General features: G+C 38.7%; 1 protein-coding gene across 1 annotated transcript in view; it reads right to left on the bottom strand.

The window, feature by feature from the left end:
• Positions 1 to 808: 808 nt before the first annotated feature.
• LOC120637938 (protein Wnt-11b-2-like) overlaps positions 809 to 19,078 on the bottom strand; it is a 38,015-nt gene continuing 19,745 nt past the window's right edge. The window contains exons 2-7 of the mRNA XM_039910010.1: positions 12,859 to 13,094; positions 5,346 to 5,556; positions 4,067 to 4,336; positions 2,839 to 3,004; positions 2,042 to 2,304; positions 809 to 1,548 (exon numbers count right to left, since the gene is read on the bottom strand). Coding sequence (XP_039765944.1) covers positions 1,371 to 1,548; positions 2,042 to 2,304; positions 2,839 to 3,004; positions 4,067 to 4,336; positions 5,346 to 5,556; positions 12,859 to 13,094 — 1,324 coding nt within the window. The 3' untranslated portion in view covers positions 809 to 1,370. The remainder of the gene's footprint in view (positions 1,549 to 2,041; positions 2,305 to 2,838; positions 3,005 to 4,066; positions 4,337 to 5,345; positions 5,557 to 12,858; positions 13,095 to 19,078) is intronic.

Raw genomic sequence — 19,078 nt, forward strand, 5'->3', positions numbered from 1 at the left:
TATAAAAAAATAGATCTTCACGCGACGCGGGACGCCTTGGAAATGAGAAATTATTTTGTATTGAAGTTATTCATGAAAATATTATTTACTAATTATAATTATGGTGTTTTCCTTCGGGATGATCTTCAGACCAGCGGATCGGGAAGAAATATTAATATCCGATTGGTCTATTCCTTCAAATCTAGAGCCTTCAGTTTCAGATGAAATGCACCCTTACTAAAGCTTTCAGTTATATGATTCTGTTTAAGTAATTCAGAAATAAAAAAATATCAAATCAAGATCACAAACCTTATGCTAAATAAATCAAAATAACTTTGATATTCAGGGTTAAATAAAAAATACCAGAAAGCTCTCGGCCTGTAGTTGTTTACATTAATAACAACTAAAACTTTTGTTCTACGATTTTTTGTTTAACTCGAAGTTGTTTACATTTGAACTAACAACTTTTGTTCAACGACTTTTTGTTTAACTTGTGAAATATTAAATAATCAATGTTTTGCATAGATACTCTACATGTTTCTACTCTGTAATGTAATATCGGCAACAGCGCGCGAACTACGACTCACATCTTCGAAACGGTTTGGTTCGCACAGTGTAATGGCACCTTACAGAAATAACATGATTTATTATTTTTGTGTATGCAATATTATTGCTTAATTTTGAAAAGTCGTAGATCCAAAAACAGAAAGCTCTCGGGTTTATGCTTTTGGGTAGTTTTTATTTAACTCTGTATATCCTATGATATAATTTAATAAAATCGAGTTGAATCGCAATACGGGCAATTGAGAAGGTAAAGTCTCGGAAGTAAGTATTTCCTAATACTAAATGAAATAAGTCTTTTTGTACCTTAAAATATTTGGTGGAAGTATACCTAGGTAAGCTAGTTATATACCTTACTTGAGTCGGTTCATGAGTTACTTCGAGGTTTCGGAGGGGCGACGCGGACGGTTGACGTAAAGTGGGCTCTTGACTGACTCACCCTTTCCGCGCCACGCGATGGCTTTATGAGCTTACCGAGAACACTAGGGCATGAATTTTATCGATTTTGAATAGAGGAAGCCGTCTCTTTCTATTAAATCGATAAATTAGTGAAATGTTTCATTGCGTTTATAAGATCTTTAAAGTACCTACTTAAGTGCCAATTTTCAGTACCAATGTCGAACCTCTGTGGTTCGGGAGGAGTGACTGTTGACGCTTCGATGTACATTCCCGTCACGATTTACTCCTTTCGTATGACAAGTTAACATGACCATCGCGGTAACACTTATGACAAGGGTTATATCGATTTGAATTGAGAAAACCTGCTTTTTTCTATTATATGTACTCCTGCCTAAAATAAATGTCTTGACGTTCATAAGACCTACAACTATTCAATTGCAAAAGTGGTCTTCGGTGATGACGCGACAGAGCTGGCAGTCGACTCGACAGCACCAGTGGTAGCGACAGCGGCAGCGTTCCAAGCGAGCGGAACGCACCGCACGCCGTCCGCGCCCGCAACACAGTCGCCCACAACCCCCCACTCCTCCTCCCAGGGTCGCGTTGCACTTCCTATTGGAATATAAATCGTAAGAAAAACAGTTATGACCAAGAAGACAAATAACATAGTTAAGGCAATACTGCACACACACGTTGCGACATAGAATGCCAACGTTTTGTTGGATATCGATTTTAAGATAATTATTGACCTACAGTGATAGCCTACGCAGTCATTATTATGGTGTTACTGACTGATGACTGATTTGCAATCTAGGCCGCCCTAGGACCAAGGTCATGTAGTAGGTAAGCACCGGCCGCCCCTGTCTCAGCACCCATCATATTAGGTTAGAGACTGCATACGCAATGGCACGAAATAATTACTTCCCGTTATATTTTATTATAATTGTCAATACCTATAGTAAAATTTTACGCATGCATGCCTATATTTTATAGATAAATAGTACATTTAGGTACCCAAATCTACTGGGACTTACGGCAAATCCCCCACTGAGGGGAACAAATTCGTATATAGACTTATAAGTTACAATTATGGATAGCTGCTTACCTGCCGTGTGTACCCAACGAGCCAGCAGCGGGATCGGGCTCGCAGTAATCCGGGCTCGGTGTGACGTAGCGCAGCCTGGTCTTCGTGCGACGATGGCGTCGCGGGGGCGAGCGGGGAGCGAGAGGCGCCGCACGCGCTGCTTCGTGGGCGAGTGCTTCGGCCGCGCGGGATAGCGGCGTTAGAGCACGCCAACAAGTGCGCACGGAGCAAGACCCTGACACACCGTGACAGGTGCACTTGGTGCGCATGCCTTGCGATATCACCTACCGATGGGACACAAATTAAGCGCTCGGAACACACAAAATGGAAACTGAATGAAAAGTTAATTAAATGTACGTATAGGCAACAATAGCTTAACACTATGATCGCCTTTTTATACAAGATACGCTTGCGCTTGACAACTTAATGCCTGATGGAAAGCAATGATGCGGTCTAAGTTGGGGCGCGCTTGCCTAGAAAATGCCTTTCCTTATCGGAAGGATCGAGTTCAATCCCTGGAAAACCCTCAGTCCAAACTTTTTTGTGGCTATGTGTTGAATATCACTTGATTTAACGACGAAGGAATACATCATCTCGAGAAAATCTGCATACCTGGGAGTTGTCCATAATGTTATCAAAGCCCTTACCAGTCCGCACTTGGCCAGCATGGTGGACAGCACCCTAGGCCTTTCACATTAAGAGAGGAGCCAGGAGATCCATGTCGTGTCCATGTCCGGGTATGGGTTGATAACATGCTCACGTGTCCTTATATCCAGGAAAAACGAAGCGTCCAGATTCCGTTGTTTTATGCTAGGTACCTTTCTTCCGAAGCGGCTATTGATGAGATTGGCAGCAGCGATGAGCGGCCGCAGGTGTTGGAGCCGCGTATGAAGGTCTATTTGAGGATCGAAGCGAGGGTCATCTGCTGCCATACGATACTCTATGTTTCGATGTTCAAATTCTTTTTCGTCGTCATAATCGTATCTAAGCAAAAACACAAGTTAAAATGTTTCAATTACTATAACTAAAGTAAATAACGTAAACAACGACTAAAAGCTTAACGACGACTAAAGGTTTCATTAAACAACAACTTTTTTTTATTTTACACTATTTGATTATCTTCAGGGTTTCGAACCTTGTAAAATAAAATAGGGGCCAATAAGTTTTGAGCACTGATCTCAATTAGTTAAGAGACGTCGTTGGTTTTGCAATTCTTAAGAGCTTTTTTTCAACAACTGCCAGCCTTTTTCAGTGAGTCGAAACTTATAACTCAAAGTTCTCTTATTTGAGTAAAAAGCCAAGTTTCTAGACTCTAGTTGATGGCAATACCTACGTTCCTACTTTTAGCTTTTCAAAGCGGTTTTTATATAGCCCGTAGTTAACGACCCACTCACTGCTTGCAATTACAACCTATGGGGTATTATGTACCTACTTCCCGGTGACCTGCAATCTTAAAATGTGGCACAAAGGTTTCGGTACAGATGAGGAGAAAGAATCGAAATCAAAGGTTTTAATTCCCCAATTAAAAACAGCCAGAAATAGGAGCTCGCCATTTTAAAGTAAGGTTACTAGGTCAAGTCAAGTGGAATATCATATAAAAAGGCTTAGTGGAATATTTTAAAATACATTTAACCGTTCCTGTTAAAACCGCATTCAAACATCTTATAAATATCTCTCAGGCATCATATCTCTATCTCTAGGCAATATCACACTACACGTTAGTCTAAAAAATTTGAATCGATGCAGTTTGGAATCAACATATGTAGCCAGTCGGATATGTTTCCTTTAGTTGATAATCGCAACAGTAATAAAAACCGTCGTGCCGCGTCGAACGTTTACTGTAGAGTTTTCTTGCACCAAATTCATAGGTAACCTTTTTTAAGTTATATATTTACATATTTACATTTTCTTCTAGGTGATTTGTTCGTATTAAAGGTTTAGTTACTAATAGCGCTGTTTAGTTACTTTTATATAACAGTCGAAAAAAAAACTTACTAGGGAAACGAATCTAAAGAAGATTTTAATACGCTTATTTATATTCCTTACCTGGATCTGAATCTTTTCCTTGTCGGCCGACCTCGTCTCGGTGATCTTGGCAAGCGTTTGCGTCCACGCCGACCTTTTTTCCTGGGAGGTGCGCTAGTATTCGCGGGTGCTGGCTGGTCGTCCACCAGTAGCACTACCGGAGGCATCGTGGTCGGTTCTAGGGTCGTGGTCGTTCTCTCTGTGGTCGGTGTCTCTATTTCGATGATATCGTCTTCTATCCTACCATCTCGCACGTCTATCTCGTGCGCGTCCAAAAATTGTTTCGCGAATCTTAAGGCGAGAGAAAAATTGATTGAAAGTGGCAATCGAGTAATTTTAAAATACATTTTTTCCTTGTTCATATGCTGCTGCATCCTAGTATACCTCATCATCATCATTTCAATTTTCAACCTATGGACGTTACCTTCAAGACATAGGTCTTTTGTAGTGATTTCTGAATTCCAAGCTTCTATTCTACCTGTCCATCGACAGAAACTTGTTTGGGGATCTGAGGATGTACCAACTTTACCTACGGGGGGTCTGCATTCTAGCACATTTGTAACCCAGCGTCTATTGGTTATTTAAACTATGTGCTTTGACTTGCCAAATTATTCATAATGCATAGGTGGCCGATTGGTGCAGTGGGCAGCTGCCCTGCTTTTTGTGTCTAAGGCTGCGGGTTCGATTCCCAAAACTGGCAATGTTCGTATGATGAACATGAATGTTTTCAGTGTCGTAGTGTTTACCTTTTTATTATAAGTATTTATGTAGGTATATTATTCATAAAAAAATATTCATCAGTCCTATACCCAATACATAAGCTACGCTTATTTTGGGTTTAGATGGCGTTTTGTGTATTGTCGCAGTATATTTAGTAGGTATATCCAAATTTCACAAAATATATTTCCGATTACGTGGTACTTAGAGTTTACCGGGTAAGAGTTCAAAATTCGATAATACTGTAAAACATTTCATGTGGCGGTCGTAAAGGACTGCTGGCATCACGAATGCCCATTGCCGTTTCTGTTCAGACGAATTAATCGCTTTTATTGCATAAATAAATGTAACTAGCTGTTTCCCTTTTTCTTCGTCCGCGCTTATTACGGTTATTTACCAATACCTTCGGAACTGTTTGTTTTCCTGGGATAAAAAGTAGCCTATGTTACTCTCCATCTTTTAAATTAACTCTTTGTGAAAAATCAAGTGGATTGGCTGCTTAGTCAGGATGCGAACGAAGGACGGACAAATAAACAAATACACTTTCGCATTTATAATATTAGTAAAGATTTTTGCTAAGTACCTCTCAGCCCACTGAAAGTTGTCACCGCACCCGCCCCATTTGAATCTGGCGTGCGGTTCCGATGGCACGGCCTGACGTGGGGGACGAGGGGGGGCGCGGGGCGGTGCGGCGCACGAGCACGCGGCCAGCGCACCGGACGCGCACGCCCTGGCTACAGACCACGACAGCGCCGCTGCAGACATCGCGTACACGTACGCTTGCTCGCGCGTACCTGTAATTATCATTTGTATTCTAACACACTTATTTTAATTTTTTATATACATTGATAGCGAGTTCGAATCCCAGCACGCACCACTAACTTTTCTAAGTTGTGTGCGTTTTTAGCAATTAAAATATCACTTGCTTCAACGGTGAAGGAAAACATCGTGAGGACCCTGCATGCATGAGATTTCTCCATAATGTTCCCAAAGGTGTGTGGAGTCCACCAATCCTGGGCTGGGACATCGTGGTTAACTACGGCCTTAACCCCTTCTCATTGTGGGATATGATGATTATATATATAGATCAGCGCCCGATGGTGAGTGTTGATGGGGCCTAAGATGGGGCGCACTTGCCTAGAAGATGCCTATTCAATCATGATTTGAAAGAACCCATAATATAGATATCAGGGAAGACGGAAGCTAGAAGGGCATTTCAGTTATTTTCGGTGCCTATTAGAAGCGAGGAAGCAAAGCGCTTCGTACGTGTCGTTGGTATTTCAACTAAAATTATAAAAACCTAACAATTTTTGGCACGACCGGTAGCGAACCCATGATCCATATTCGAACACGCAAACGTCTAGATCTGTTGATCTATTTATTGAAAGTTTTGATTAGGAAATATTAGAAATTATTTTATGTCCACAGAACTGAGAACATACCGAAACCGCGTACACGACTAATATTAAAGCATCAAAAACAACTCCACTTTAGTAGTGTTTCCCAAACAGGCGGTTAGTCACTTCACACAGCAGCAATGCACAGTAATTATTTTACCTCTAATGTTCTAATAATAAAATGGGAAAAAGTGTGTGAGCTAGCAACATTCCGCGAGTGTGAATTGAGACGTGCGTGGGGCGTTTTCACTGTTTTTGGACACAATGGCTGAATGAGGGTTCCATATGTTTTTAATTCTGTGTTTAAAACCTACCCAAAATTAGGTGGGTATATAACTAACTTGCATGCTAAAGTTTGTTGGAGCAATGGTGGCGTAAACAAGTTGCGACAGCTTATCAGTCGATTGAGTTCGTTAAACAACGTGATACAAGTTAATGAATGAATTGAAAAAAAAATATATATTATTAAGAAGCGGCTATAGTCCAGTGGTTTTGTCCTCGGCTTCAGTTTCGGGGCGCCGAGTTTGAATCCCAGCGCGCACCGCTATCTGTTCAAGTTTTAAATATGCGTTTTAAGCACTTAAAATATCACTTGCTTCAACGATGGAGCAATGCATCGTAAGAAACCTGCATGACTGCGAGTTATCCATAATGTTTTCATACGTGTGTGAAGTCCACCAACCCTTAATGGGCCAGAGTGGTGGACTACGGCCCTGTAGTGAGCCGGTAATAAGTTGATATGATGATGATGACGATGATAATTTCGATTAAAGTTTGGGATTCAGAATTCTGATAAAGTAGTTAAAAATCGTAGCGCGGCGTAGCAGTAACCGTAGCTCTATTATTGCGTAGCGCCATGCTATCACAACACACAAACTACCATCGATTAGCAGTATTATTTGGAAATGACATTTGGTTTATAAAAATAAATAAATAAATATAGTACGATATACACACATCGCGTAAGCGTAGCTTGTGTTATGGTTACTAAGACGACAGATGAATATGAATAATATACATAAATATAGATAAACACCCAGACACTGAAAAACTGTTGTGGGAATCAAATCCACAGCCTTGGACTCAGCAGCAGGTTCGCCGCCCACTGCGCCAATCGGCCATCAATATTTGGCAGATTTCCTAGTTACAATGTATTCGGATTACATTGTAATTCGGACGCAGAATGCCAACAATATTTAAATAGTACCGTTTTAAGCTATGGTAGTAAGAGACTGGAGTGGAGTGGTGGTCAGTCGATTGCGGAAAAATCGGCACTTTTAGAACATCCTCCAAAGGATGGCAAGGACACCATCCTCCGTCTTTTTACGCCTTATTTCTGGTCACACAAGAAACAAGACTGAAAGCTTAAAGCCCCAGGACAATTTTATGACTCCGGGAACGCATAGACCCCATAACTCATTTTGGGCCCGACTCGGGAATCCAAACCAGGGCCAATTCGCAGTCGAACCAGTTAACCATAAGACCTACGAGGCCTTTTTATAATCTTTGGATGAAGTAGATACATATTTTATATAAAAACTAAGACTTGTAAAAAATATCTATCTGCTATGAGGTTCACTTTAAAATTCCATGTTTCTTATTTTAAATTTGCGACTTTAGAACTTTCATTCTGAGCACTACATTTTCATGGCTATGAAAATCTTCACGGTGACCTAGTTAAGATTAAGTAATAGATTGCACGATTGCTCTTAACCTAAATAATACCCACACCTTAGCTAACACCGGCTGAGTATATAGGTACCTACCTACTTTAATACCTAATTTGATATCTACTGAGGTAACTACTATGGTATTTAAGTATGAAGATAATCGTAGGAATTAATGCGCCCCCTCCAAATCTACACATCTATATCTATACTCACTCTATAGTAATATTATAAAGAGGTAAAGTTGGTGAGTTTGTGATACTGTCGGGGTAAAATCTGGATCTACTGAATCGATTTTGAAAATTCTTTCACCAATATAAAGCCACATTATTTGTGGTTGTCATAGGCTATATATAAACATGAAAACTGAAAAAAAACTATCCTTGGTTATAGGATTTGCAAAGTAAGTCAGAGACAAAACGGTCGAATGAAAACGTGTCTAACGAACACTGTCCTCACCGTGCGCGGTGAGAGATATATGATTGAGTTCTATAGAAAAGTTGTAGAGCTTGATATTGGCTACAAAAAAGTCATCGATAGCATGTGTATATTTAAAAAAACAAAAGTTTTTTTTTTTTAATTTATATTAAAACAATATATTAAATGTTTAGGTCAAGTTTATTGGTCATAGTATAAATTATGAATTCTTACCAAAATAAGTAAAATTATCGTCTTAAGTGTTTAAAATAAAAGACTTTTACTGCATACAGTTTTTGGGCGAATGGTTAAAGAGACAATACGTGATGGGTATGGAAACGTGACCATGTCGTAATCTTCTGAGCGATATAAATACTAGGAGACGGTTTGCTTCAGAAATAATCTAAAAAAGGAACTGCTAGTCTGATAATCAATTGGACGTAATTTAGCAGAAAAGAACTCATATATGTTTATGCAACTGTAGACAACCTAGAAATAAAAACTAGCATAATGTACTCCATCCCAACCACCAGTCCTTCACTCATCATACTTGGATCAATGTACTTGGATCAATGTTTGTTGACGAGCCCAATCGACTGATTTTCGAAAACACTACTATTCAGGTGTGAGTTGGTATGATATCATTGTGCTTGCATAACGTTGTCATTTTCTAACTCTAAACTCTGCTATTAAAGCAACGACGGATCGATTTCAAAACCCCAATTGGATCCTTCAAAATCCTTAAACCATTCCTTTCTCGGCTCGGGTTAACTTTGCTTAACCTGCTTTAAAATATGAATATGTTCTCCATCAATATTCCTCACACTAAATATTGTAAGTGAACATCACTACTCTTCAGTATTATAGTAAGCGAACATCGCTACTCTTCAGTATTGAAAATCGATACATAAATTAAGATTGATAGCTTAATGAGCTTACGACCTGATTTTATAGCTTACTTAGTGCTAATTAAAAGCAATTTTGTAATAGAATCTTGATAAAGCCCGCACGTCCGACTACCATGTCAGTAGACAAAGGCACTGGACGAGCTTATCGGTACATCGCTAGATAGCGCGTCAGTGCACATCAACGTTATCTAAACCCTCTGGGCCTCCACCGTCCCGCCCAGCACGTTTGATTCATGCGTGTAATTAAATCTTTTGTCAGATTCACGAAGGCCCGACCCTCGTATTGCATTGTGAACTGACCATCGATCCTATTTAATTTGACGGACCTGGGATAACTTACAAATCCAGATGTCGTCGGCGGAGATTTACTGCGTGATCTATGTCTTTAATTCTATCTTAGAATCTTACTATCTACCTAAGGAGCATAACTACCCAATATAATTTGCCGGTGTATTCGTAAATATTTAGAATGTACAGTTATTGATCTTATACTAATATATAAAGCTGAAGAGTTTGTTTGATTCTTTGCTTGAACGCGATTTACCCAGGAACTGCTGGTCCGATTTGAAAATATCCAGGAAGGCTTTTATTCTCGGCTACATCATCACGCTGAGACCAATGAGAGCATAGCGTCAATGAAGAATGTTTCAAAATCGGGGATTTTTATTTATATTGAGAGCTTCCGCTGCGTGCGCTGCGTAAATGGTTAAAGCTTCGATAAAATCATGTATTAACAAAGTTGTTTCCTTTTAAAATTTCGAATAATAATCCGCGACAGCATATGTCTTTTAAGGTTGAATTACACAGAAAGAAAAACTTACACAATTTTTTTATTTCCGCGTTAGATTACCTACACTTAAATATGAAGTCCTGGTGTAAGTCTCGAGATTTGGGGATATTCAGATAGTTTCTCAAAGTTGTTAAGGAAGGTGTCTTTTTTTTTCGCCCCGAATAACTAGTGAAAAAACATTTGCAGTCTGTTTTTCGCATAATAATTACTATGTTTAAATGCGCAACAATTTAAAAGAATCCAATTTCAAAGATTTCTTAGGATTTGACATTTTCCTATTACAATACTAGTAACTTGATAGGTAGGTACATGTTATTCTATGTAAAACACGTAATTAGCTACTGCTGTAACTGGCAAATAGAAAGTTCCACAAAGACCGCAGACTTCGCCTCGCAAAAGTTTTAATTAAAATGTATCAAGGCGAGCGAGAGTACCTACTCGAAAGATTCCTTCAAATGTTCTGTTTGTTTGTAAGCGACAACGTTCTCTGTCAAATAATTTCCTAAAGTGGGTAGACGCTCTCAGTCGCTAGTAGCGACCAAAACAATCCTTAGTAGATATTTTGTACGTACGATAGCATTCGTAGTAGGTACTCACGACTATACGTAAGTACGTAGAGGACATCCGGCAGTCGCTGCCAACGACGAAAATTCGCAAAATATGTTGAATTAAGCACGTGTGCACTTACTTCAAAATATCTACCATGGTATTTGTTACTAAGTTCCTATGATTCAAAGCTTGCTATCGCTGAACTAATACTTACTGTTAACCTGTTCCAACCTGCTTGTTAAAATTCATAACTAAGAGAATAATTCATAAATTAAGTTTAATTTTCTTTTACACTTATTTAGTTTTACGACTATCTATATTCGTTTCAGATTTATACTCATAACAATTTTAAGATTCGTTATAACTATTGATTACTTAAGGCATTATAGTTATGAAATAACCACCTAGCACCATAAGGTAAAGTATAAAAGTACAAAAATAAATCTTGTAACACGAGTTCAAGTTTAATAGTACTTAGTACCATAGATAAATAGGTTATTTATTAAGTAAAAAAACCGGAAATTCCATTCATATAACTGATGTATGTAAATATTACGTTGAACGTAATACATAACGGGTATACAATTTGCCTAAAAACTGTGTGGTTCCTTAATAGTCTGCAGTCATAATCCAATTCTCCATTTAAAATTTCATTTTCGCATAAGATTCGATCGCAGTCAAATCACCTTACATCAAATAAAAAAGAATAAAACAGTTATTATTCATAGAAGGATTTTGCGAACATTAATTGTAAAATTCAACATTCCTACCTAGGACTTCTGCTAGCATGTTTATTATTCTCTGTTGCCACGCAATGTTACAAACTACCTATAATTTTAAAAAAGATCAATAGCAAGACACGGAAGCGATACAAACGCAATTATTTATGGCCAACATTTGTCAAGTCGAGGAACGATGCGCAAACTATATTTGCCCTTAGCACAATACAAATAAGGCTTTCGAAAATAGTGGGTGCTTTTCGCGTGCTTTTCCTAAAAGCGTACATAAGCGAGACTATTGGGAAGTGTACGGTACGCAGTCGATGATATTCACGACATGTTATTATCGTTCGACGTCGTCGGACACAGTAGGTAGACAAGTTTCGTGCCAACTGCCAAGATAATATTAGGTAATGATCACGTGATGTTTTTTTGTTTATGGTGCTCCTTTTTTGTTAACCTACAAAGAGTATGCGTTTACTTTGTGTTTTCTTTTGAAACTTTGACAAACAAACATTTTGGGAGCAAACAGTTTCAAGAAAACTTCGTTAAATCTAAACTTCGTTCAAACCATTTAGATTGGGGTAACAATTTCAAACTAACTGTAGAGTCAGTACGTAAGGTACAACTGTACAAATGAACTCTTAATTTGAATATCTATGAAACAATAGAATTATTCCAAAATTAATTACCCGAAAAGCGATAAATAATGGACGTTGCATATAAATACTGTGTTCTGGGTGCGGAACGAGCAACGGGTAAAAAGAAAGGGAGCCGCGTAGTGACGGTTACGCTGGTCGAGTCTACACAATGCCGGCTGATTTAAAAGACTCTGCAAACTTTCCGTCCTTTATCTCTCATTATTGTCGGAGGTTCTTTTAGTCGTCCTAGACGAAACTGATTCACTCCGTACACCCCATTTATAAAGAAACTAATGAAATGGAATTGATAGACTAAGTGAATGAACATCGGACATTCTTTGTTTGATAAGTAACTAGGTAAAGCTAGGTTGGTATAATACGGTAGTGCTTACAAAAGAAATATACTTATAGGGATTCAAAGAATGTTCAGGATCTTTACTGAAAGACTTATTTCTTTTATGTAGTTCTGATGAAAGGAAAAGAAAAAGTAGGTACCTACAATCAAGGCAAACTGTAGACGTAAAGTTGCCATGTCAATCTTAAAATTTTTGTTACCTACGGAAAGTTCGCCGCCTTCATTTTCTAGTTTTACATTCTACCAAAAGACTGAACACGAATAGGTTGTGACGTAGAAGACGAAATAATTAAGAACAAACTGTACCTCGCTGTCACCCCGAAGTTAACCACGATCTTACTGTAGGTACCAACGTGATACAAAAGATACGCCCATTACTCTATCCCAAAGGAACTATGCATTTTTCCGTGACAAAAAGTAAATTCACTCACACCTTCTGTTTGGGCCGCCCCTTGCAGCCGGCCGTCCCGGGCCATAGATAGCCCTGTTGGCCTTAGTAAATCAGGTGTGAACATTGGTACAAGCGCAATGGAAGTGCAGTTCCAGGTTTGTGATAGCAGTAGATGGTACGATTCCCGAGGGAACAGGATTAGTGACTAGCCTATTCTGATCTGCCGTCACCAGACGACACGAAAAAAACAAATAGTAATCACCTGTTAGTAAATCAGGCGTAAACCTCGGTGCGAGCTCGATGGAAGTGCAGTTCCAGCGCTCACCGGCGTGCGCGTCGAGGCAAGCGGCGCGGGCGAGGCGTGCGGCTGCTGCTACATGGGGCATGGCTGCGGGCTGACGGCGGCACGCGCGCGCCTGTCCGGCCCACAGCGCGCCGCTCCGCCGCGCCTCCGCACAGTCGCTCTCCGTCCAGTTGCCTTCGCTTTCATGAAGCGCTCTAAAAATAATACATTCCATTTACAAAATAGTGACATCGAAATCGTTACTTATCGAGCGGAAGTTAACTACAATTTGTATGGAATCGAAAGAGCTAGATCTAGCTACAATATTGGGAAACAGTATTGTCATAAGATTGTGCTATTGCTATTTCGTAAGCAGAAAATGTAACACTCGGCACCCTGACCGTATATGTTCATTTAGATGTTATATGTTATACTTTGTTTGGTTAGTGGGCTTTACCTTGTTTTACGTCCCAAACTAGGTATCATTCCCTGATCAGAATCAACACTTCTACTAAGAAACTACTGGACAGTGGAAAACTCAAAAAAGTGGTTCGACTAGGAATAGAGTGCAGTTTACAGCCCGTTTGACTAACAACTTATAATATTCAAAATAACAATAAAAAATATTAGACGGTAAGTTTTTATTTCAAAGACGGGTCCATTAGAAGAAGAAGGACATCGAAATAAATGAACACCATCATCATTTAAACCGATGGACGTCGACACACATTATACAATTAACATAAAGTTTTCAACATTACATAGAAAATGTTACAGTAATTAAAAAACAATAATTTATAACGCCCAACACAAGTACTTATATCTTCATCATAATCTCTCTAGTGCTCTACAAATAAATTTTATACTCTAACAACCAAATCTTTCATCAAAATCGCGCGCTGATTCTTGTCGGTTACTCTTGTTCGGTACTGTACAACCCTTGGAATATATCTGTGGATCTCGCTGGTATGTATCTATGGAACTCGCTGGTATCTGCCAACGAGCGGCTTTTTAGATGGGCTGTTTTGCTTTTTTTGATACTCATACACTTAGATACAAGTCGATGATGATGACTGATGACTGCTGAGGATACGGTGTTCGATGTTTCTTGGTTAAATTATACGCAACCCGTGGTTTTTTGTTATGTTAAAACACTAAAGTATTTTAATGTTAAGCTACTAATTAAATGGATGTCATGACGTAATCAATATCTAAGTCTGCCTCTTGCTTTTATAAGCTTTTAAGAAAACATCACTCATCATTTTAAGGATGAGTTATGTCAGGGAAAATAGAGAAACATATCCTCACTAAACGAATTTTGTGCAGCTGTTTGCCTGAGTAGTGCCCGAGTATATTTTCAATAAACCGTTTTTTTGTTTTTTTTTTTCAATTTCTGAATAATTTTGTTCTGTTAGGATCTACTGCGATAAAATAGCTGCCTATGTACGGCTACTAACACAAATTTCGCGTCGCGTAACAAACTTATACTTTACGCCTAGTAAGACAGTGCCATGAAGACAAACGCGTAAACTTACAAAGCATTTCATCTAGCGAAGCGTCTTGTAATATTTTATTACCATCGATAGTCATAACCATAATAGGTACCTTTATGCAATACATAACTTCAGCAATAAATACCGTCCTACCTGTCTTCTGTTTTTACGTCTAGTACTTAAAGCCTTGTCAATTTTAATAAAAAACGATTTTCTTATCTAATTATTTATTTATTAATAACATATTATGACAATCATGATACAATTGAAGCCTTTATTGAAGTTGGATTCTATAATAATTGTACCGGTTTTAACAGAGGTTTCTTAACAAACTTTACTGTAGCAATTCATGTAAGGGGACATACACTGGCGTAATTATGGGCATATGACAAGAGTTTTGATTATTGTATATGATGGCTACTTAAAAAATCTGCGGATACTTGACTCCGCAAGGCATTATTTTGAACGCTTATTTTTATCATCCACGACACTAGGAGTTTGTTGCTCTTCGGTTCGACGCGCTGATTCTGGCCGGGAGCCGCGCTGGAATGCTTCGCACATTTCGTACAAGTAATTAGGGAGAAAGTCATTCGCCTCGCCTTCCCTTCGACGGAGCAAACTGTATGCCTCCCGTAATGTAGGTTTCGGTGTCAGGCGTAATTCTAGCTCAACAGCAGAAGGGAAATGTGCAGCCAAAGAATAAACAATCTCCAAATCAGAAGGAGGGGGACTCAGATGCTTATAATTTGATACTTTATAGAGAAAATATTCCGACATAGTCATTTTCGATTTACTTTCGTCATATTTCCCTAATTTCATGTCATAGAGAATGGCTTTTTGTCTTTCAGGACCCCAAAACTCTTGTTCGAAGGCTTCATAGAAATCTTCAACATCTTGAAACTCGTTCTTGAAGCAACGTGCCCACATAAGCGGTAGCCCTTCGAGGCATGATATAATAAAATTAAGCGTCTTCTCACTACCCATGTTTAATAAGGAGATATAATATTTTACGCTTTCTAAAAAATCTATGGGGTGTGTATGTCCACTATCATCGAAATGAGGTCGCTTGTTCAAAGATGCAACAATCCAGTCGTTTAAGTTTTCAGAAGATATTTGAATAGGATTTTTATTTTCATTTTCACTATTTTCATCATTGATTTCCACAATCTTCGGCCTTGGAGTAGCTGTTTTATTTTCATTTTTACCTAAATTCGGAAGAGACATGTGGCTACGTAATCGAGATGAAGGCATGTCGTTGAATATATCTTCCTGGCTTTGTGAGAACCGTACTCCAAATCCCAATGTAGTCGGCTTATATATAGAGCTACCATACAGAGCAGAATCCACACTTTTTTTGCGTTCCTTTTGAAGTTTATCTTTACATACTGACGTCGATATTTTGTCAACCATCTCTGATAAGTTTGTTACTGAAGATTTAATTTGCCGCAAATCAACAAATAGACTCATTGTAGAACAAACCAACATCTACGCAAGTTTCAGGCACATGATTTTACTTTTAAGCCAAAACTTTACTCATTTCTGTAACAAAATAAAAAAAAGAATTACGCGAGGTAAAATGCCATAACGCAAATGCATTCGACGATGCAAAGCTGCATATTTAAATGGAACTTATACATTTTTCAAATGCGTTATATTTAAATAGAGCGATGAAATAATACATACGATAGCGATGGAAAGCAACACAAGAATGATTTGAAATCGTCAAAGAGCTTAAAGGCAAAGCGTGCGTGCGTAACGTGGCCTTAAAGTTCTGATTAAGGAAGCTTACGTGCGGTTGCGACGGGCGGGCAAATGGTACTACGAGTACCTTCGCCCTCCGTTTCGTTACTGAGGGATGCCGTACTTGCAACTTTTTATAAACGCTCATATTACGATAACTGGGTTATGGTGGACTGAATATTAAGTTTCATTGACGTCGTGCTGCCAAGGACACTCGCTACCGATGACTCCGCTTCCGATATGCCGAGGGGTGCGCGCTGTTCGGGCTTGGCATGAATTAAATGTCTTTGCGTGACTAACTGAATGTTATTTCTTGCAAATTGTGGATTGTCAGCTTTGTATTTATTTTCGGAATGTTGCATTTGCCAAAGTTTAAGTGCATACCTCTATTTTTGAAATAGTATTACCAAGTAAGTTCTTCTTTTGTATTGTTACTAATACCATCCATTGAGGTTAACCTCATTTTCCTTGTGAGATTTTTATTTAAACCAAATTAAGTGACTCTGTCGGGGGCTTCGACCACGTTTGATGCGCTAGCGAATAAAGCAATCTTATGCTCACATACACACAATGAAATGATCAAAATACATTGGTTCAACCATTGACCTAATTGGTTCAACAAATGAATTTGTTTCATAATTATTCACAATTTAAAAATAATTGGTTTAGCGGTTGGCTATGGTTCACTAATGGTTGGTATTAAAAGTTACAAAAAAATAAATGCAATAGACATTTATAAATCCTATGGCTACCTTTTTCCCGGAATTATAATACATAGTAACATATAAAAGTTTTTCAAGGCATTACTTGATTAAAGTTTTTGTAACTTTAATCAATTTTAAGTAAGTGGTTTCTTCCTTTAGTTAAGTTCTTATTTAGGATATGATATAAGCAGTCTCTGTGTCGCAGCAATTTCTTGAAGATTTGTGTAGTAGTTGAGCAGAACATGGACAACTAATAAAGAAACAGAGACACTCGCTCATTCATTATACCTACTATAGTAAATTATAGTGGCGTGCGAGAGAAAATCTTCAGTACGAGTTATAAAAAAACTTAAGGATAGGCATTGTTAGAGTTATAAAAAGCCTACTCCTAACCGTTTAGTCTACCCTATCCTATACTGGCTTTATGTATTTTGAACTCTATGTCTGATGGTTAAAATGCATTATCTAGTACACCTAGTTGCGCTCTCATTGTATCACTAAGCTTCGACAGTTTAAGCATTTATAACTCGTACTGAAGATGTTCTTTATTTTGTATCATCTGCATATCTTGTGCATACCCTCTATGCAGGCCACTGAGTAAATACGGATTAATAAGACGTTACCAAACGAGTTGCAAGGAACACTGGACACAGGCGGAACAAGACTAAAAAGATGCATGGAATATTTATCAGTTACAATAAAAGAATATATCTTTATTTATTTAAAGGCAATTCCAAATATTTTTTCAGTGTTGTTTCTGGTGCGCCCCGAGACGTGATGCAGTAATCCATTAATTTGCTTTGAACTACTTAATCTGAAACTGCCGTCAATATTTTGTCACCGATGATGGTGATGACGTATAGATTGATATCGGTAAGGATACGTACAAAGCCGTGTGCCAATTTTCTCTTTGTCGGTATATTGACGTTAACTTGTAGTTCTGTGATTAACAATTAGCCTGTTTCGCTTAGGAAAGCGATATCCGGTATGTAAAGCCTTGCCCTAGGGGGATTTAGGGAGAGTGCACGCGACGTCATTTGTGACGCGCGGTAGTGTAGGTACAATTCGCATTACATCATTGCCTCTATAACCAACCAACCACGCGAACATTTTACCACAGCATTTCATTACCATTTTAATACAACAAATAACTATTCGTTCACTTTGTTGTAGATTCTACAGCACTATTATTGAAGCGGTTATTTTTATTAAATTAGACGGACTTTCAAGCCCAATGACCATTAGGAGCTAAGTGTCCAACAGTAACGTTAAAGGGCTAATGATGATAAAGATGATGACGATGATGATTATTGCAACAATGATTGTTGGTATTATCATAATCATTAGCCTAATAAGTCCTAACTCCTATTGCTGACTTCTTTCAAAAAGTACCCCTAGAGCCTAGAGCTCTTGAAAACTTCATAGAAAAACCAACTAAAGCAGGTTTCTAATGCGCGGATTTCAGTTTGTTCGCGAACATTATTGACAAGGATAATCTTCATACGAAGGGTATCTATATTTTTTTTTATGTATATTAATAATTCCAAGCAGATGATAAGTAGAAAACGATCACATATAAATAGAGCAACAATTCACAGGGCATGCAAGGATCAGTCGGAGGCGTAGGTAGGCGTAGGCATAGGCCTCATGTGGCTATGCCACCCGCAACCCTTCATACCGGAACACAGCATTGCAACAATGCTGCTTAGCGGCATAAATAAGCATGGCGATAGTACTTCCCCGGACGAGCTCTGTCACAAAACGCTCTACTACTACTAAAACTACACTCACACTTTCCATTGAAAATCGGAACAGCTACATCGAATCGAATCGCCGCAGGCGCAAAATTACCATAGAGTTCGTAACCGTGTCTTCATTATGGTTAATTCATGTGGAATGCGATTGTTCGATGTCGGACCCAGCGGCGAACGTTATCGGATTCGTCACGCCGCGCACGTGCAAGCACAATCTAATAAAATAATTCCCGTATCAAATTTTACGCGTCTATCTCGATCTAGTAGACAAAAAGCTACACGAACGCAAAGGGTCCGCTTTGTCACAACTGGTTGCGACGCACAAAAGAACACCGATCCTTCGCCCAAATCGCTTTGTGAATCGACAATGTAGATAATTTTTAAAATAGGTTACACTTTTTATCCCGTAAAACTGAAAGCATATGCGGGCATTATATTAAGGGGTGTGACTTGTGAGCTTATTATTCGCAAGCTAGCCCAACTGTCCGTATACTTTTTTTAGTAGGTA

This window comes from Pararge aegeria, chromosome 4, assembly GCF_905163445.1.
Source record: "Pararge aegeria chromosome 4, ilParAegt1.1, whole genome shotgun sequence".
In the NCBI taxonomy this organism is placed as follows: Eukaryota; Metazoa; Arthropoda; class Insecta; order Lepidoptera; family Nymphalidae; genus Pararge; species Pararge aegeria.